This window comes from Nelumbo lutea, chromosome 1 (genome assembly GCF_056320005.1).
Source record: "Nelumbo lutea isolate HS-2025 chromosome 1, American lotus-T2T, whole genome shotgun sequence".
Taxonomy (NCBI): domain Eukaryota; kingdom Viridiplantae; phylum Streptophyta; class Magnoliopsida; order Proteales; family Nelumbonaceae; genus Nelumbo; species Nelumbo lutea.
Window position 1 is genome coordinate 63,114,551 of NC_142684.1, and position 22,582 is coordinate 63,137,132.

The window sequence follows — 22,582 nt, forward strand, 5'->3', positions numbered from 1 at the left end:
ACGCAGTGAACCGATTACACACACACACAATATATATATATAAGATATTAATGCAGTATCATATTTAAGTCAATAAAGACAGAAAAATATGCAATAAAAGAATGATATAAAAGATGTAATTTACTGTGTCTCTTTTGCAAACAAAAAAAAAAGTTAGATACATTGAGATAGGGAGTGGCAGTCTTTCTTTTCAGGAAAAAAAACAATGCAATTTGAATTATTTACTGTGATCCCCCTGTTTGTACCTTTGTGGTAATTCCATACCGGCGCATAATTGATTGCAAGAATAACTAAAAGATTTTTTTTTTTGATAATTGAATAACTAAAAGAATTCTTTCACCATTATTCTTTATCTTATGCCTTGTCTGTATTCTATATATCATCACCCAACCATGTATCATCAGAAATGTTAAAATGTTTAAAGCAAATAATGTGCATATAACAAAATAAAGACATGCAAATAGAACTTTAAAATAGTTTTGTGGTTGACTAGGTTGGCTATTCTGACCAGTTTTCAGTCAATCTAGTCGATCTAGTTGATGCTTAGCCCTAGGTGACTGCATCATAGGCACCACCAACTAGTTAGTGATGTATTTGGTATGATCCTCAGCTGGCTAATCACTGACTAGTTGACATTAATAGCACTAGACTAGACTTATACAGTAGACCCTTTCAAATTTAGAATAAAATGAATTAGACCAGCAAGATGTGTGAGTTATAATATTCTCTTTCTTCTTACAAGAAGGAACCTATTTGAAAATTTTGTTTGTCATCTGCCAATGGGGTTGGTTGGGACTTTGGTTTTAGAAGGGGTCTTAGGGATGGGCAATGCTCCTCTGTGGTTGAGTTGTAATCTAAGCTTGGGAGTGTGTTCCTGGATCACTCTTGTGGGGATAGTCGTATTTGGCCAGCCACTCCTGGTATACCAGAACTTCCTAAGATTAAGGCATTCTTTTGGGAAGTGGTGCTAGGTAAAATTAACACCTCTGCTATGCTTCAAAAAAGAAAGACCAAGTTGGTGTCTCTCGCCCCACTTCTGTATCCATTGCAAAGCTAGTGGTGAACCTATCTCCCATTTACTAATCTTCTGTTCTTTCATGAAATTATTGGGTGTTCTTTTGCTCTCTTTGGTTGAAGGTATGGTCCTCCTCAAGATGTTGCCAGCTTATTCAACCCCAGGTTTCTAGAGAACCTAAAAAGAGAGGTAGAATTAGGTGGAGGGCCACTAGAACTGCAATAGTTTAGACATTATGGGAGAGAGAAGTACTAGAATATTCAAAGAGCTTAACAAAACAAAGGAGCCAATCATAGAAAGTATTAGTTTGAAAGGTGTTCACTGGGTAAAAACAATGAATATCTTCAAGGAATACACAGTGGATGACTTTCTGAGAGCTTGGGGAGTGGTTGCAGCTTCTTCTTCAGTGTGCAATCAAATACATGAATAATGGAGGCATCCAATTAACAATAGGATCAAGCTGAATTTTGACGGAAGCTCTCAATTCAGGTCCCTCTAGAATAGGACGTGTATTTAGGGATGGCAATTGTTCGATTATGGCCATGTATTCGGGTCCAATAGGGACTCGAGACTCCCTAAATGCAGAAATTACAGCACTGTATAAGGCTAGCTAAGCAGTTAGAACACAGATAGGTGGAGGTAGAAGGGGACTCAAAGTTGATGATATCATGACTTCAAAGCAGAAACTGAGCATGGACTCACATACAAGCTTTAAGGGAGATTGGATGCACTGTCAGGGAACTTGAAGCTACCTTTTCTTGGGTCAGAGGATCTGCAAATGGCTTGGCAAACTTATTAGCCAAGCAAGGGGTTGCCAGGGACCAATTGTTCTGGGCTGTGATGTATCATATTCATTGGCTCCAGGATGTAATTGCCTGGATTATAATTATGCTTTATTATTATTAATGATATGTTTTTATAATTGTTATTATTAAAGAAATGTTTCTGTTGTTGATTAGAAAAAGAAAGATGTGTGAGTTATAATAGAAAAGTGAAGGAAAGGAGAAAAAAGAAAGATGTTCACCATACATGCTATATATAAAAAAAAAAGGAATAGAAATAAGAATAAAATAAATAAAACCAACATAAGAAACTTCAAATGCATGTAATATATGATAATATAAGCAGTAAAAAAAGGTAAATCTCAACAACTTGATGCATAAGACTTGAACACCACAATAATTAGCTAATCATCCTATAAAAGAAAAAATAGAGGGAGAAAAACAAGATGACACTTATAAACCCAAGAATTAAAGAATACAAGAAGTTCACCACAATAATTAGCTAATCATCCTATAAAAGAAAAACTAGAGGGAGAAAAACAAGATGACACTGTTATAAACCCAAGAATTAAAGAATACAAGAAGTTCACAAAGGAGAATGTTGAAGAAAATTTTAACTTTGAGACTTGAAGGAGGGAGTGGAGATTTTAGTAATTGGTGTCCTCTAGTTTTGGGTGGGACGGAATTATTTTTCAATACTTTTTTTTATAAGTAATGTTATCTTTATTGATTTTTTTATCAATAAATAAGGATTTTATTAACTTCAATTAAGTTATTACATCAAGGTGGAAAATTCTCCACCAATAGGAAACTTTAGAGTTTGCCCAAACTAATTGTTGTCTAGCAGCCCCTTGTTTAGCCAAAGTATCCACCATCCCATTTGCCGTTCTTCTCACCCATCTAAAATCGCTTTCTATTTCCTGGATTGTGTGCCTAGAGATCCATGGGATTTGGATACACTACTTCTTGTCCACGAAATGACCACTTGTGAGTCCCCTTCTACCTCCAGGTCATGAAACCCAAATTTCTTAGCAAATTTCAGTCCCTGGAGTAGGCCGATCACTACTATCCAAGGGTCCTGAATATAAGGCCAGAACCCCCTCCTTCTGAATCTCTGAAGACCCCTCCCAACCCAGCCGCTGTCTGATTGCCAGTAACTCCCATCAAAGTTTAGTTTAACAAAGTTGGCTGCTGATTGTCTCCACACCGTGATCACTATTTCCTTGTTTTGAACCAACAATGCCACTTCCTTCCACTTTCTCAAAATGTCATTTAGAGAGAAATTTCGGAAATCCTCCATACTCTTAACCCAAAGGACAACTTTTATTTTTACTGTGTCCATGATTTCCATTTCTGCTCTACTCTTATCCTTGAAGATCCTCTCATTTCTTTCTACCCAAATAGTCCATATCAAGGCGGATCTCACAGCTTTCCACATTATTGTCCCTCTTTTCTTGGCTATCCCAAGAAGTTTGGATCAAAGAAAGAGCCTGATATTTAGGAGGGATTGGCTTGCTCCAAAATTCTCACCTGGAATGACACCCTTGGGGTAGAAAGCTGAATCAAGAAATTCAAGAAGGAAGTACAAGTGAAAAAGCCTTCTGAGGAGATAGACCATACCTTGTTACCCTCAACATATTGATCCAAAAAATAGAGTCAAGTCTGGCCAAAAGAAGGATAAGAGTAAGGGTGCCCACGAGCCAAGCTCGGCTCAGTTTAAACTGAGCTTCGAGCTGAACTCAAGCCTGATATATAAGCTTGTTTGCTAGTCGAGCCAAACTCAAGCCCAGTGAAGATCAGCTCATGAGGCTCACAAGCCTAATTGAACCTAGTATAATAAATAAATAATTTTTTATTATATACATACATACATACATATAAATATATAAATATATATAATAAATCATTTTATTATATATAATGATATTTTATATATAATATTTTTATTTTTTATGTATAATAGTAAATAATTTTTATAATCCTTATTTTTTTGTGTAAAATAAAATTAATTTTATATGTATATTTTTTATTTTTTATATGTATAACAATAAATAATTTTTATAATTCTTAATTTGTTGTATATAAAATAAAAAATATATATGTATAATTTTATTTTTTAGAAAACAATTGACTTGTAGACGAGCTCAAGCTGAGCCAAGCCAAGCTCGAACTTGCGAGCTTTAAATCTAGCCAAGCTCGAGCTCAAGTCTCTAGCTCGAATCGAACTCGAGCTCAAGCTCGAGCCTAACACAATTTCAGCGAGTTGAGCTCGAATGGCCAAGTATTCAGCTCATCTTGGCTCGAATCCACCCCTAGATAAGGGATTCACACTCCAATTCCCTAAGACACCTTCTAAAACCAAAATCCCAATTTAAGCCCGAGGCAAAGAAGATCACAAACTTAGAAATGGGTTCACTTTTGTAATTGGACAGTGCGTAAAGTTCAAAAAATTGGACCTTTAGTGGTTGAATACCAATCCAAAGGTCCTCCCAAAATAAGACTCTTAGCCCATTGCCCAGATCATACCGAATGAGGTTAATAAACAAAGGATATACCACATAAATTGTTTTCCAGGGAGAAAAGGAATTTGCATTGGGAGCCACCTTTGCATACCAATATTATCCACCCATACATGTATGCTTTCAATAACCTTGTGCCAGAGCCTATTTCTTTCTAGAGGAAACCTCCACAACCACTTTCTAGGAGAGCTAAATTCTTCTAGATTATGTTACCTAACCCCACCCCACCCTTCTATTTAGGTCTACTAACATGTTCCCATTTCACCAAGTGATCTTTCTTTCCATCCCCCGATTCCCACAAGAAATCTAGCATTAACTATTCTATCTTCCCAACAATTTTGACAGGAATGCGAAAAATGGTTAAGAAGTAGATGGGATGATTGGCCAAAGTGACTTTGATCAAAGTAATCCTTCCACCCAAAGAAATGTAGTTCCTCTTCCAAAAACTCTCAAATCTTAGGTTCCACCCAGGGGAAGTCCTAGATGCTCCAAAGTCCAATTCTTGACTTCACAACCTAAAGACCTCTGCTATACCAAGGACTTTCCCATCTTGCAAGTCCAGCCCACCAGACAACTTTTCCCCAAGTTGATCCTTAAATTAGAAAGCTTCTCAAAGGATCTTACCAAATCTGTAAGATTCCTAAGGGTCTTAGGACTAGTCTCCTCACAAAATAGCATAATGTCATCTACAAATTGCAAGTGGGTAACTATAATCTCATTCCTTCCCACCTCCAACCTCTAATTAAACCATTCAAATCCGCCTTTGTGATCATTCCACTCAGGACCTCTGCAATCAAGGTGAAAAGAAAGGGGGATGAGGGGTCACCCTGTCTCAATCCTCTTTGAGCTAGTAAAAAAACTCTAGCAAACCCATTAATCAGAATTGAATATTGCACTGAGCTCAAGCATCCCTTAATCCACCGCCTCCATCTTTCCCCAAAACCGGCTTTCTCCATAACCTCAAGAAGGAAGGACCAATCCACCAAATCATAAGCCTTTTCCAAATCCAGCTTACTAATAAAACCTTTCCCACCTTTTTTCTTCTCTACTACCCATTCATTAACCACTAAAATCTGGTGAACAATTTGTCTACCTTCAACAAAAGCTCCTTGGGATTGTTGAAAAAGAATTATGTACAACAGTGATTACATCCCCCATATGTTGGACTAGCCCAGCTACCAACCACAAATTTATCCTTTTGCTTACACCATTACAGACTAACCCCCACTCCTAGAATAGTTGTCCCCTGTTTACCCCTTGCTTAGCTATAGACCATATTATCAGCCACATGAGTAGCTAACCTTTGGACCCATGAGAAAGTAGGTTCCAGCTCTCCTTGATTAATGCTTAATTTCCCTCATTATATGTCATGAGCCTTGGTAGTCAGTTCTTAGCCATACCGCTACTACCTTGGAATCCCCCTCCACCACCAAGTTCCTAAGATTGAGAGGTTACCCAACCTTTTAACCCCTATAGTGCTGCTAACAATCTAGCTCTTGTTGAGTATCCTACTTCAATAGGACCTAAATATGGCTAATATGGTTCCAGCACTCCTCCTAAATACACCTCCAACACTAGAGTTCCCTGGGTTACCTACACTAAAGCTGTCAAAATTTAGCTTGACTTTTTTGAGGTCCTTAAGGTTTGTTTTTGTACAGCTTCTCATTGTACAAAGGACCTGTTGATTAATATAATTATACTTTACCTTTGTTCAAAAAAAAAAAAAGCTTGACTTGGTAGAGAGGTTGGGGGGTACCAAACCATTTGGATGAGGGTTCTAGCTGATGACAAATGGGTCTCTCTTTTCTTTTATTTTTTTCTGGCTTGCTTTGATATTATGGTTGATGTTGAGATTTTTTTTTTTTTTGATAAATGGTTGATCTTGAGAATGTTACCTGTAAACTTTCATTGTTCTGATCATAACTTTTTTCCTTCCAATAAGTTCTCCTTTTATTTTATTATTAAAACAAAACTTAGAGAACAAGTTGGTTGGTAAATTAGTTAATATACCAAGGTATAAGGCAATTATACAAATATGAGACTTCGAAACAGGATTTAAGGTTGAGGTTCCTATGTGGCAAACAGAATCAAGTGCCATCATAAGCCTTGAGTAATGGTACATGCATTAACAATCATAACCATAGTTTTTTGTTTGAAGAGTAAAATAGAAATTTTATTAAAAGAAAAAGATCAGTTACATGTAGTAGGGTGACAAGATGGCACCTAACTAACAAAACAGAGCAAAACTGAACTAGGTACAGTCCAACACTAAGATCGGTACAGATACATCATTGAATCTCGAGCAAACACCAGAAATTTTCCCCCAAATATGATCTGTTTACTTGATCAAAATCTGGTAAAACCCAAACCCAATCTGCAATTAGCTTCCCAACCAGAGCCACCAGAACTTCTGTGTTCTTGAGTTTGTCTTCAAAAATCCTTCTGTTCCTTTCGTTCCATAGTGTCCAGCACACAGCAAATGGGAATGCAGCTCAAAACTACCCCTGCTTTCCTACCTCCCCCAATTCTTGGCCAGGTGGAGAAAATTTCTGCTGCAGATCTTGGCTGAATCGTACTTTTCCCAATTAAAGAAGTGTAACAACTCCAAATTATTCTTGCAGGTAGAAAATAAGTGCAGAACAGATTCTTCATCTGCACTACACATGACACAAAAGTTTGCCATATGAAAACCCTCTGCTCTTCAGATGATCGGTGTTAAGATGCTGTCCATGGCAACCAGCCAAGCAAAAGCTTCCACTCTAGGTCGAATGGGGTTCCCCCAGATTCCACCCTTATAATCTGATCACTGCTGGTCCTTTAACATAGCTAGATAGAAAGATTTCACTGAGAAAACCCCATTCTTGCACTCTTTCCACCACAAACCATCCCTTGAGGAAGTGGATACCTCCACTTTCTGAAGCAAGTTCAACAACTGAACACATTCTTCTATATCCTGGTCTAGCTAGGGTCTTCTGAATTTGGGACACCATACAACCTTTTCTCTGCACACTTCAAAGCATTGATCAATTCTTATCTGGTGTTCAGACAGCCTATAATGTTTCAGGAACACTTCGCAAAGCTTCCCTACTTCACACCACTCATCTTCCCAGAATCTAATTCTTGCCCCATCTCCCACCTTAAATCTGACTACATCTTTAAACTCTTGATTGAACAACATGATCCCCTTCCAAACACTCACTCCGTAAGAGTTGGAGACCTCCCTTAACTCCCACCCAAACCTCACCAACCCATATTTTCCTGCTACAACCCTTCTCCAAAGGGACTCCCTTTCCTTTTCCAACCCAAACCTCCACAGCCACTTTCCACCACTCATCTTCCCAGAATCTAATTCTTGCCCCATCTCCCACCTTAAATCTGACTACATCTTTAAACTCTTGATTGAACAACATGATCCCCTTCCAAACACTCACTCCGTAAGAGTTGGAGACCTCCCTTGACTCCCACCCAAACCTCACCAACCCATATTTTCCTGCTACAACCCTTCTCCAAAGGGACTCCCTTTCCTTTTCCAACCCAAACCTCCACAGCCACTTTCCCAGCAAGGCCTTATTGAAAGTTTTAACTCATCTAATACCCAAGCCACCATGTTTTTTTGGCCTACACACCATATCCCATTTCACCAAATGAAACTTCCTTGCACCACCAACTCCTTCCCAGATAAAGTCCCTCCGAATCTTTTCAATTTTTTTCTGCCACCTTTGCTGGAACCTTCAGAAGAGATAGATAATAAGTCCACAGACTTGAGAGAACACTTCTCACTAGTGTAATTCTTCCAGTCTTCCCAGCAGATATAGGTATTTGGCTTTTCATCTCTCTAGCCTTTTCTATACTCGTTCAATCACTGGCCTCCAAATCCCTGCTTCATTAGTTCTCAGATTCAGCATCAGTTCCTCAGAGGCATCAATAGTTGATGTAGTGGAAAGCTAGGCATATTGTATAACTAGAAGCCGCAGCAGAGAAGTTCTTTAATAAGTGTTGAAGATTGAGTTTCTTAAAAGCAAAACAATGAGGAAAATTGTAAAAGTTGCTAATCCAAGGAAAAGAGCACTTTTCGTAAGAAACTTAAAAGGCAAAAGGCTAATCCCATCAGGTCGCAACTAGAAAAAGGACTGCTAATAATGCTACACATAAAGTCTAGTTCATCAACTCCAAGCCTTATCCCAACTATATGGGCCTGGCATCATGAATCCTGTTTTGCCATTCTGTTCTTTTTTGAGCATGAAAAGACAAATCAGGATCTATGATCATTTAAGTTTAGCATAGACAGAAGCATCATCAGAAAGGAGGCAAGAAAAAATTGTGCATAGAGCTCTAATCTGTTCACTGCATTCTAATATTGTATATGTTTTTTTTTTTATTTCAATGTTAATACTGAACTAATTTTCTTTCCCTTGTACAATGTAGTTAAAGTGTCAATTAGGCATGTTGTATATTATAGATAAAATTCTATTGGGCAAAAAAAGTAATTATTCCCACCTTTTATATATTGACAATTAGTGAATGTAATGTATGTTGAGTCAATATGAGTGTTTTAGACCTAAACTTAGCACTATTAATCCCTTTGTGCACTGTGGGCATTTTACTTTGAGACAGGTTGGTTATTCAAAAATCTTCTTATTCTTTTCTGAAAATAAGGTGCTCTATAGTTGTCATTAGATTGTTTAGTGGTTTACTTCATAGTTTTGAATTAACATGTAGTTACATAATACTTTATGTATTATTATATATACATTACAGGATATATCTCTTTATATAATGACACCTTGGCAACCTAGTTGTCACCTACACATCAACTCACTTCGCCAGGCAAAAAGACCCACTTGCCTTAACCACAGTGCCATGGGTCTGTAACACAAAAGGTAAAACCAGTACTTTTTCTCTCCGTCTATTTATTTGATATAGAAGATAAATGATTTAGGCTCAGTTTGGAAAGAATACAAATACAAATATGTACAGTGCAAATACATACAAAATACAAGGCTTTGTGCTCTACATATTTGTATTTGTACTCCTTCCAAACTGAGCCTTAAAGACCGTTATGGTAAAACTTGGGCTCACAAGAATGACATGTGTGTTTGAGTAATGCAATCACAGTAATCTATAGTGCTTTGAATGAGCTTAATACATGATAGAGTGGAAGAATATGAGGAATTACAATTTAACATGGATAAAACCCTATATAGTCGAGTTGAAAAATAAGAATCAACCTCATATAGTTGGGATTTGGGATAGGACTTTTTTGATTGAGTTGAGTAGATGGATTTGTGGTTTTTGTATTTGTACTGGACTGCCGGTGATCTAATGATAATTGGAAAAAAAAAAAAGGAGAAGAAAAAACTAAAACAAGAGAGTTGAGGTCATTAATCAAGACTAAGAACTGCTTGATAAAAAGAAATGGAACCAAGCCATGTAAAACGGTGGTTATATTGAAGTCGTAGGTATAATCTAGTCAGACTATATAAGCTTTTGGCAGGTAAGATCAACCATGAGTACTTAAACCAATGATGATCAAAAAAAATGAGTACATAAACCAAGTTATATACCTGAGCCCAATGCAACCCACACACAAAAAAAAAAAAAAAAATGAAAGTGTAATCCAAACGAAGACTTCTATCGGAAATTAAGGATTTGACGTCAAGCATCCATCAATCTAAGTGACGTTATAACTTATAGGGTAATGCCAATTGCCAATGTAATTTGCAGATGTTTGTCAGTGGAAAAGTAAATCGTGCTAAGAGATACCTAGAGGAGGCACGAGATATCATCATCACTAAATCCCCATCTCTAACACCAAGGGAACTTAACCGATCAGAATTCCTGATCTCACTTCCATTGAAGAGCAATTGCTGCTGTTGAAGTGACACACGGGTCTGTAGAGATAAAAAGCAAGAATCGGGAAAAAAGGAAATTAAAAGAAATAAAAAAATAGAAAACAGTTAAAAAGAAAAGGTGCTATCGACTATTTATGTCTTCTCACCTCCACTTCAAGCAGTGCTTTCACGTTTTCAACCTGTTAATGCACAGCCCAAAGCAAATAATAGAAGAATATAAGAAAAACATACTTCATACTTCGAGATGGAACAACCTAGCTCGATTGCAAAATAATTAAATGTATGAAATACAGTAGAATGTAAGAAACAGTAGGGTTTGGGATAAGAAATGGGTGTTACAGATTCATCTGGATCAACGTCTAATGTGATGAACTGTTCGTCGGCGGTCATTACAGTGATCTTCATCTTCTCAGATTGGAAAATAAATTGGACCTCTTTCAAGAGATTTTCCAAAAATTGTCTTCAATTTTGTTGACCAGAGCCAGAATGAGTTTTTCCCTCCTTACTCGCGCATTGATTCCATTGAACGACAGAAGCGGAAGCCGAAAGGGGGGTTAGCTCGCCAGTGTCACGACGGCTTTTCGATTGTACGAAATCCCCACCAGTCAACCACCAAAACTCGGCCCAAAATCGAGCCAGTCAAGTCCACTGCCCACGGACCACGGTTGAGTTCAAGGTCTGTATTAGATGGGCCATAACGGTCTAAGATTGCCAAGCCGGCCCATAAACCCATCTACCGTGCCGATCAATCGTTTAGAGGTTCGGGACTCGGGAGAGGACCGGTTTCTAACGGGAGACCGGATTTGTTCCTCACACACTCACACGCACATCACCATGCATTGATAACATCTCCCTCATTTATTAATTATTATTCACGGGAGATGTTTTTAATGCACGGCGGATGTGCACGTGAGACGCCCATTTGTGAAGAGCATATTCCGTCGCTTCTAACGGTGCCCGCTGCCATTTGGGAGAGCTGAGCTGAACATTCTGCTAATCTGGTTCAGCAGCTTTGAGCCGCTCTTCGTAAACTGACTAGAAAGGCTGGTACGGGTGTTTATTATCCGGTTCAAACGGTAAAACCAAACCAAATCAAATTAAATTTGCGGTTTGATTTGATTTGCATTGAAAAACAGTTTGGTTTGATTTGCTATTTTATTAAATTACGGTTTACAATTTCAGTTTAGTTTATTCGATTTTATAAATCAAACCAAACGTTGATAAAAATATACAATATCAATACATAATTATGTAAGTATAATGTATAAGCATATAATATTATATAAAATATATATAAACCAAATGTATAAAATTATAAATATGTAATTTATTGATTTGGTTTGAGGTCTTCTTTAAATTGCACTGAACTGGACCATAAACACCAGTATAGGAGTGGACGGCCCAAAAAAATGATCGATTTGACAATCGATTTGGACTCTCCGGTTTTGTCATTGATCATAACTAGACCTGTTCATGGGTCAGGCCGAGCCGGGCTTTTACTCATCACTAATGGAAATACGCTAGGCCCAAGCCCGAGCGGCCCTGATAAAAAGCCTGAACCTGACCTAATAAAAAAATTACAATTTTCCCTATTCAAATTAGAATTAAAAACTCAAATGTTTTTTTTTTCCTATTTAAATGAACAATGGGCCTACAAGATGGTTTTTTTCCCTTTCTTTTACGTTTTAAAACATAGGTTTACATTCTTAAATCAAAAAATTTATTCAAATGGACATAATCACATAACCCATTTTAAGTTTAATTTTAGGTCGGGATGGGCTATTTTAACAAAACCCGAGCTCGGCTCGAATTTATCGCAAGCCGGGCTTTTTGGCCCGAGTTTAAGTCTGTGGGCCTATAAACATGTTCAAGCCCGTCCAGGGGCCGGGCCGGCCCATGAACAGGTCTAATCATAAAGGTTGTCAATGTCAAAAAGCTATAAATGGTTGCACTTCAGCCTTTCCAAATAGGGTTTTAGGGCTGACCTTAACATTCAATTAAGCTTGTCGTGCTGCTTCAGGGCACTCCAAATAAACTATATAGAGAAGCTGAATAGACATAGAACCTATATCAATTAAGTTTATGTCATGAGAATGCGATTATTACATATGCAATACAAGAGAGTTAACCATTGCAAGCTGAGAATAGATTATAAGTGGATCAAAGTCTATTAACAAAGCAAATGTTGATGGTCTGTTGTTGTATGTTTATCATAAGATGGCCCAGAGATGGTGGAAATGATGGGCTCCTAAGAGTTGAGAGTTAAACTTTGTTTAAGAGTAAGGGCTTTTCTTGTAGATTTTTTGCATTTTTTTTCATGAAGCAAATATAGCATGTAGTTTGTTCCTGCACTGAGTCATCTTATATTTATCTATTAATAGGAAATGGGTACTCTCTACGTGTAGGAAATGGAATCTACTCGTGCGAGTAGATCCCACGTGAGAGCAACCTAGATCTGTAGTAAGGGCAGTATTCCCTTTAATTACTGCCATTACCGATTATAAATAATTATTGTGATTATAAATAACAGTAATTACTGATTATTATAATAAATAATTATGGTAATTTAATAATTACTGATTATTACAATAATTTAATAAATATATAATTAGTGATTATAATTAATAATTACTGTTATTATAAATATTGTTAATAACTAGATATTTACTTTAAATTAAAATTGTAAATACTATTAATAAATTTGGTAATACGATTTTAATAACTACTACTTATTATAGTAATTTAATAAATATATAATTAGTGATTATAATTAATAATTATTGTTATTATAAATATCATTAATAAATAGATATTTACTTTAAATTAAAATTATAAATATTATTATTATTAAATATTTTTAACAAATTTAGTAATTATTGTTATATTAAAAATAATTAAAAATGTTATTAAAAGTGTTGTTATTGATTATTTGTTAAAATATTATAATTATTGACTATTACTAATAAATATTGTTAATTTAATTTAATTTTGGTCATTATTAATTTAATGAATATTATTAATAAATCTGATTCATACATTTAATAATTATTGTTATAATAAAAATAAATAAATAATATTATTAAAACTATCATTAATGATTATTTAATAAAATATTATAATTACTTACTATTATTGATAAATGTTGTTAATAACACTCTGACAACCGATGGTTTGACCGTCTAGTTCGAACGGATGGACCGTTCTGACAACAAAAATTATAAGCAAAAAATTACAAAATCGTTATGGCCACCGATTTTCGGGCGGTTTGAATAGATGGTCTGTTTTGACAACAAAAATTATAGGCAAAAAATTGAGTGTGTAAGGTCCATTAAGTAGTATCATACGTGTTATGTTATTCAAGCGTGTGGCCCATATGACATGAAAACGGAACCGTTTTGGCCACTGGTTTTTGGGTCAACAGTTCAACCATTCGGTTTGAACAGATGGCCAATTCAGACAACAAAAAATTACGGAACCATTATGGCCACCGGTTTCTAGATCGATGGTTCGACCGTCTGGTTCGAACGGATGACCCATTCTGACAACAAAAATTATAGGCAAAAAATTGAGTGTGTCAGGTCCATTAAGTAGTATCATACGTGTTATGTCATTCAAGTGTGTGACTCATACAACCTGAAAATGGAACTGTTTTGGCCACTGGTTTTTGGTTCGACTGTTCAATCTTTCGATTCGAACGGATGGCCCGTTCTAACAACAAAAATTAAAAAAAATTAAAAAATGGCCAAAAACCATTGAACGGGTCAACATGTTGACAGTTATACCACTTGGGTTAATGAGTCATTGACCGATTCAACGGTTTTTGGCCAAGGACCGGGATTGGGGTAAAACGAAACCAGTTTCCTAGATGGTTCCCAATTAAAAGAATAAAAAAAATGGATGAGTCATTCTGACAACAAAAATTACAAGCAAAACATTGAGTGTTTGAGGTCCATTAAGTAGTACCATACGTGTTATTTCATTCGAGCGTGTGACTCATACAACCTGAAAACAAAACCATTATGACCACCAGTTTTTGGGTCGATGGTTCGACTGTTCGGTTTGAATGGATGGCCCATCGACAACAAAAATTAAAAAAAAAAGAATGATAAAATGACTAAAAACCATAGAATGGGTCAATGGTTCGACCACTCGGGTCAAGGGGTTGTTGACCGATTCAACAAATTTTCACCACAAACCGAGATTATAATAAAACAGAACCGATTGCCTAAATGATTCCCAATTAAAAATAAATAAAAAATAGCCAAAAACCATTGGACAGGTCAACTGATCGACAGTTCGACCGCTCGGGTCAATGGGTCATTGACCGATTCAACAGTTTTTTGCTAGAGACCGGGATTGGGGTAAAACGGAACTGGTTTCCTTGACGGCTCCCGGGCCAAAATGTCCATCCGTGCGGGTCAACGGTGGTTCAAAAACCATGGTCTTTTATGCTTTTGGATTTTTACTATTCAAAGTTTTTTTTTTTTTTACTATGGGCTTTATTCGAACGTGTGTAGTATATTCCTTTTTTTTTTCATTTCTTGTTTTTTTTTGTGCTTAGTCTTCTTCTTAAAGATCCTTCAAAATGATCTTAGGTTTACCACCATTTCATTTATCCTCTTTTGTTGTTTTTTTTCTTTGGGTTCTCTTGTGCAATTTTTTTTTCTTACAAGACAATCTGCTTTGTCTCTTTTTTTTTATTGCATGTGTGTTTAGTTCCATCTCAAAGCAGAAATTTGGACTCGATTTTTTGGTTTTTCCATTCCAGTTTGGTGGATTTGCCGCCAATTTTTTTTGTGTCTAAGGTCACTTTGGATTTATCTTGCATGGTTTTGGAATTCTTTGCAACGTCCATCATTCCCATGACTACGACTACAAAGTTATTTTGTCTAATTATTGACACCTAGGAAAAACGACCCGAAAATGGAACCGTTCTGGCCACTGGTTTCCATGTTGATGGTTAGACCGTCCAATTTGAACAAATGGTCTGTTCTGACAACAAAATAAAATAAAAATGGCCAAAAATCGTTGAATGGATCGACGGGTCACCGGTTAAACTGCCCGGGTCAATAGGTCGTCGACTGATTCAACGATTTTTTGCCAGGGACGAGGTTTGGGGTAAAATGGAACCAGTTGCCCAAATGGTTCATGGGCTGAACAGCCATACCATCCAGGTCAACAAGGAGTTCTTGGTGTGAAACAAATGACAACTATGAAGTAGAACTCAGAACTATCACTGTATGATAGTGTTCTTTTATATGAAATGCTTTGCTGAACCAATATTTAAAAACAAGCACATGATGATCTCTTTTAAGTTTTTATATGAGTTTCATAACTTGAATACTTATAATTGCAAGTTTCTTATTAAGAAATCATTATCTTTTTTAATGTATCAAATAGCAATTTTACAATTCCTTCCAGCCCCTGCGAAGCAGGGCCCCTCTGCTAGTATATTTATTAAAGGGATACGGGTGGTCTCCCCTTTTGCCAAATGGCAGCCCTTTAATATATATATATATATATATATATATCTGCCACCAGTTTTGGGTTGACAATTCGACCATCTGATTCGAATAAATGGCCCATTCTAACAATAAAAATTACAAGCAAAAAATTACAGAACCGTTCTGGCCACTGATTTTTGAGTCAAGGGTTTGAACGGATGACCCGTTATGACAACAAAAATTACAAGGAAAAAATTGAGTGTGTGAGGTCCATTAAGCAGTATCATATGTGTTATGTCATTCGAGCGTGTGACTCATACGACAAAAAAATGGAACCGTTTTGGCCACCGGTTTTTGATTGATGGTTTGACCATACGGTTCAAACGGATGGCCCATTTTGTTAACAAAATTTTAAAAAATAAAAAAGGCAAAAAACATTGAACGGGTCAACGAGTCAACGGTTCGACTGCCCGAGTCAGTGGGTCATTAACCGATTCAACAGTTTTTGGCCAAGGACTGGGTAAAAAACCATTGAATGGGTCAACGGGTCGACAGTTCAACTGCCTGGGTCCATAGGTCGTTGATCGATTCAATGATTTTTGGCCAAGGACCAAGATTGGAGTAAAACAGAACTGGTTGCTTAGATGGTTCCCGCGCCAAAATGTCCGTCCATCCGAGTCAACGGCGGTTCGAAAACCATGGTTTTTGTGCTTTTGGATTTTTTTTATTCAAAGGTATCTTATACTCAAGGATCAAAGTATCAGTATCGGGTGTCGTATCAGACAACTTGGATACGGATACGGATATGCTTTGGAAACGCATGCATACAAATGAAATATATGAAAACACATGGATACGCTAACAAAAAAGATACAAATTTCGTAAATACATCAACTACATTAGCATTAATGTCAAAATAGCTACAAATAAGATACAAAAAAATAAGAAATATATATTTTAATGGTATATATAAAGAAATATATTACAATTAATATTATGAGATGCATAGATATCATACAACCTTGTTGATAATCCACCAATCAAGAGACTAAGACTCATATTATATAGATCTTTACAAATTAATGCATGCATAAAACCATTATTATATATTTAATTATAAAATACAAACAAGTGCTATTATACTTAAATTACTATACTATTTATTTTTCATTTTAATATTTTTACTTTTCAATTAACAGAAAAAGTCAACCAAATATTAATTTTTGAAATGCTTGATAAACAATATTTTTATTGTTGTAAATAATAAATATGTTATTATAAAATGTAAATCAAAATATCAATTGAAAATTTATAAAATATATGATGTTAACTTAAAATATTTCACATGTATATATTAAAATTTTTAAAAGCATATAAAATTGCAAATTCATAATTTTTAATTACTAAAATGATTATTCCATTATTAACACTTTTATTTCAATATTTTACTGAAATAATAAATAATTTTTATATAAATTTAAATTAGTGTATTTAATAGATTCAATATAATACTATATGCTTGAATATTTTTTAAACAAAATTTTTATTTTTTATAAGTAATAAAATATGTTATTATTTTGTGAAAATTAAAATATCAGTTAATAATTTATAAAAATATATTAAAATTATATAACATAATAATTTTAAATACTAAAATGATTATTCTATTATTAATCATTTTATTTGTATAAATTTATAGAGTAAAAAATCAATTTTTGTTATAAATATAAAATTGGTAGATTATTTATTTTATTTAAATTTATAAATCTTAAAATTTAATACTATTGTATTTAATTTTATGCTAGAACTATTTAATATAAAGATATGACATTTATTCATATTACATTTTAAATAAAGATAATAACAATAATTGTATTTCATTTACCATCACAAATTATAAGATGGCTTAGTGGCTTACATCGCTAAGCATTTTAAGTTGCGAGTAGGCCTGGGTTTGAGTTGTGCAAGTCACAATTTTTTTTAAGATGGAAGTTGTGTGCATCTACATATCGCGCATATCGATCCATATCGACCGATACAGTATAATATCATAGCAATACGCATGACTGACATGATACAATGCCAGTCGTAACGTATCCTATACCTGCCACCATCGATACTGATAGGATACGCCCCATATCGGATGTATCGTATCGATATTTAAATCCTTGCTTATACTATTGGCTTTATTTGAGCGTGTGTCTGCAGTATGTTCATTTTTTTTCATTTTCTGCTTTGTTTTTTTTTTTTTGTCTTCTTGTTAAATATCCTCCAAAATGGTATAGGGTTTCCACAATTTTATTTCTTTTCTTTTGTATTTTCTTTGGGTTTTCTTATACAATGCTTTTTTTTTCTTACAAGACAATATACTTTGTTTGTTTCTTTGATTGCATGTATGTTTAAATCCGTCTCTAAGTGGAACTTCGACTCAATTTTCTAATTTGTTTTACTTGGTTTTTTTAGTTTGGTGAATTTAATGGCAATATTTTTTTTGTGTGTGTTTAAGGTCACTTTGGATATATCTTTAAAGGTTTTAGAATCCTTTGTAATGTCCACCCTTGCCATGACTATGACTACAAAGTTATTTTGTCTAATTAATGACATCTAGAGAAAACAACCCAGAAACGAAACCGTTTTGGCCACCAGTTTCCAAATCGACGATTCGACCAAATGGCCCATTCTAACAACAAAATTAAAAAATAAAAAATGGCAAAAAATTGTTGAATGGGTCGACTGCTTGAGTCAACGGGTCGTTAACTGATTCAACAATTTTTTTCCAGGGATCGAGTTTGGAGTAAAACGGAATCGATTTCCTAGATGGTTCTCGGGCTGAACGGTCATACTGTTTGATTCAACTAGGAGTTCTCGAAGTGAAACAAATGACAATTATGAAGTAGAACTCAGAACTCTCACTATATGATCGTATTCTTTTATATGAGATGCTTTGCTGAAACAATACTTAAAAAATGAGCACAGATGATCTCTTTTAAGTCTTTATATGAGTTTCAAGACTTGGATACTTATATTTGCAAGTTTCTTATTAAAAAACCTTAGTCATTTTTAATGCAGCAAATATCAATGTTGCAATTTCAAGCCACCGAAGTAAGGACACTCCGCTAGTCTTGAATTATTAGGAGACAAATTTAAAGACTACTACCTTGTTTCTAAAAACACTACTTGGTAAGCCATCTTTTTGTTGATGACTTTGGAGTTTGGGTTTAGAAGTTGAAAGCACATTTTCTTCCGGTTTTCCTTCTCCACTCTTGTAACTTTAAGTATCATAATTTCCCATCTGTACGTTTTTCAATCCCCTTGCATCCCTCCAAAATATTCAATCTTATCATGTTTATTCTTTTCTTCATTTTAATACCTCATCCTATCAAGTTGGATATGCCCATCACTTTATCACATTTAGAGTTGATGGATTTTTTGTTGTTCACTTTCTGGTTCATTGCAATAATGTTTATTGTGTTTTCAACAATCCTTGCCATTTCTGTTGAGATGTAAACATCTAATGGTCCTTAACTTGTCTCACTATAGTCAAGTAAAAGGAATTTTGGTTAATTCTTTGGAATAAATGTGAGGTAGTTGTTTAGTGAGCTTTAAAGGACTAGTAATTAAGCATATGCATTGCACGTGATAAATTTTTCTACATATTAATTATTTGAATTTTAGATATAACGTAGTTAAGATATAAATTAAAAATTAACAAGAATAACAATGTGATTAAAAATAAACTTAAATGCTTGTACCAAATAACAATTATTATTATTATTATATTTTGTATTCCATTTCTATCATAAATAAATATATTTTTTATTTTAACAATAATTTTATTTAATATGATGAATATATAACGTTAGAAATGTTCTCAAATGTTTTTAACAAAATTCTGTATATTTTCATTTTTTGTGTTCTATCTTTTTTTAAATATTTAATATTAAATTATAATATCTTGGGATTCTTAGAAAAGTTTGATCATTGACCCACCATCTAGATAAGAAAATAACATTGCTTTCGGTTTAGTTTTAAATTTGGAAAAATTATAGTAAGAACCGGTTGTACATTTAAAATTGGGCTATAGGTTAGTCTAGAAATCAACAAAACTTTGACAAATCAACTCTATATTTCAAATTATAAAAACCCATGCCATGTCATCCGAGGCTTATGTGGCTATTGCCAACATGGGACTCTTAATCAATGTTGGACCTAACAAAAAGCGTATATTGAAATTGCCCTTTAATGTTGGGTGATTGGAAAATGAGAAAATGGTTTTCAGTTTCTCCTTGTTTCTCTCTCTCTCTCTCTCTCTCTCTCTCTCTCTCATATATATATATATATATATATATATATATATATATATATCACTTTCACAATCGTCTCTCTCTTCTCAACAACTGTGTGATTTGAAAAAATAAAATAAAAATGGTTTTTGGTTTCTATATTTACGTTTCTCTATCAATTTCTCACATTCTCTCTACCTATCCTTCTTCCTCAATCTCTCTCATTATCTTTCTCGGTCAATCACTTCTCTCATAATTTATATTGTTCTCCTTCTATTCTTTCACACTCCTTCTCTTGTTCTTTTTTTTTTTTTTTTATTACATGCTTATATGGTATTAATCAAACCGTATAAAAGAACATGAGACCAACTTGGTATAGTTAAAAAATCATTACACTAAAGGTCCGTTTGGTTCGTAGTGAGAATCGGAATGAAATACTCAATAATCAAAATTGGAATGGTCCATTCCCAAAGACTGTTTGGTTCAGAAAAGAATGGGAGTGAGAATTAAAATCAGCATGAATGGGATTTCATTCCCAAGGGAGGGGGAGGGAATGGCCATTCCCTCAAATGGGGGAATGCCATTCCAGTAGGAATGGGAATGGGATTTTGATTATGCCCAACCAAACAGTTGGAATCAAAATAATCCATTTTTATTCCTATTCCGATTCCAGAGCTCTATTCCTACATACGAAATGGACCGTAATTTGATAAAAACTTACAAGAAACTCTTGGCTATGAAATTTACATCAACTTGATAGAAATTTATAACTTGATTGTACTAGTGGTTGATCCCTTTAGTTCTTTTATATGGTCTGATTAATATTATATTTGTAAGAAAAATTAAAAAAGAATGAGAGAGGTAGCGGGAGAAAGACTGAGGGAGAACGATAGAGAATACCCAATTTTTGTTCGGTTCCCTCTCTAACCCATTCAAACCTCACTAATTTCCTTGAAACAAGCCAAAAACCCCAAGAAACCAAATCTTAACTCACATACCCTCAAATCCACCTTTAAATCAACAAGATTCTATACTGATGATCACAATTATGCCATACCACCACACTTGTAACCCGATCAAACTCCATCACATGAAACAAAACCATTTATCATCCAATCACACCAAATTTCAGCCCTAAATTCATTCATTTCACCATTCATTCATTAGAGATTCCATTTCAACACATTTAACACTATGCCGCTTTTTAAACCAAAAACCTACTATGCACACATCCCCAACATGATCAAACCCTCTGCCTCATAATTCAAATCCATGTAACTCCACCAAAGTCCAACTAAAAATTCCCTTATTTACCTATCAATCAAACCAATATTTCATTTTCAACCCATTCGTTGGCCAAAATACTCATGACTTAGATCATCACGTTTCCACACCACTAAATCGATCGAGCACTTCCATTAGACTCCAAGGACACCAGGATACCACTACCCAAATTTCAGATCCAACAATCCCCATTTTACCCTTAATACACAAATATTCCAAATCAATCACTTTTGTTGTTCGTTACTATCGAAATCTTAGATCTCGATCACAACACCACTCCTAATGCACCCAAACCTCACCAAAACTTTCATCACCCACCTGATTGACCATCCGACAAATTTTAGACTTAAAATCCCCATTTTACCCTTTATCCAAGAAGATTCCAAATAGACGATCCTCATTAGCCACCACTCTCCAAATCTGGTATCTTCATCGGGACACTCCATCCTAGACCCCGTGACCTCCATCAACTTCCCTATCAACCATCCATCCAACTTCAGACCTCAAAATACCCAATTTGCCCTTCATCTAAAAAGAGTCCAAATTGACAATCCTCATTGGCTGCCACTCTCTAGATATAAGATCTTTATCAAGGCACATCATTCAAGACCCCAAAAACCATCCAAAACCTTCATCAACTTCCTGATCAACCACCTATCCAACTTCAGGCCTTAAAATGTCAATTTTACCCATCATTTAAAAGATTCCAAACCGATGATCCTTATTAGCCACCACTCTCTAAATCTAAGATTTTCATCGAGACACATCATCTAAGACCTTCAAAACCTACCAAACCCTATCAAAACCTCTCGATTGATGATCCATCACATTTTAGACCCAAAAATGACCATTTTACCCATCGCTTAAAAAGATTTCAAATGAGTCATCCTTGTCGTCCGATATTCTAAAAATTGAAGATATCCATTGTTACACATCATCTGACATCCCCAAACCTCATCAAAACCACCTGATTGTTGATCCTTTAAACTCTAGACCTTAAAATGACCAATTTACCCCTCATCTATAAAGGTTCCAAATTGAGGGCTCTCATTGCCCGTTACTCTTCTTTCAAGATCTGCATTGTAGTACACCCTTCAATATACTAAGATCACCTCATCACCTTCCTAAACACTTGGATAAACCTTCTCCAATTTTAGACCCAAAATGATCATTTTACCCTTCAATCTAGATAAATCTCGACTCAACACCCCCTGTTGTTCAACACACTCCAAATAATGATTTCTCACTCTAGCACCTGCCCTAAGGCCATCAAACCCTATCATCACCCAATTTGTGCGATCTCATTGTTCGAGATAAACCCTAACATCTTGAGTTTTAATCTCGACCCTTGAATCATACACATCATTCCCCTTGGACTTGCCTTTTCATTGTAAAAAACCACC

The 22,582-nt window shown here is 35.1% G+C and overlaps 1 protein-coding gene across 2 annotated transcripts in view; it reads right to left on the reverse strand.

Annotated features, from left to right (window-relative positions):
* The window catches only part of DDI1 (ubiquitin family protein), a 56,299-nt gene extending 45,322 nt beyond the window's left edge, over window positions 1-10,977 (reverse strand). The window contains exons 1-3 of one of the 2 annotated variants that reach the window (XM_088963847.1): window positions 10,508-10,977; window positions 10,315-10,347; window positions 10,080-10,207 (exon numbers count right to left, since the gene is read on the reverse strand). In XM_088963847.1, coding sequence (XP_088819973.1) covers window positions 10,080-10,207; window positions 10,315-10,347; window positions 10,508-10,573 — 227 coding nt within the window. In that variant the 5' untranslated portion in view covers window positions 10,574-10,977. The remainder of the gene's footprint in view (window positions 1-10,079; window positions 10,208-10,314; window positions 10,348-10,507) is intronic. The other variant, XM_088963846.1, reaches the window with a different exon arrangement.
* Between the last annotated feature and the right edge of the window lie 11,605 nt (window positions 10,978-22,582).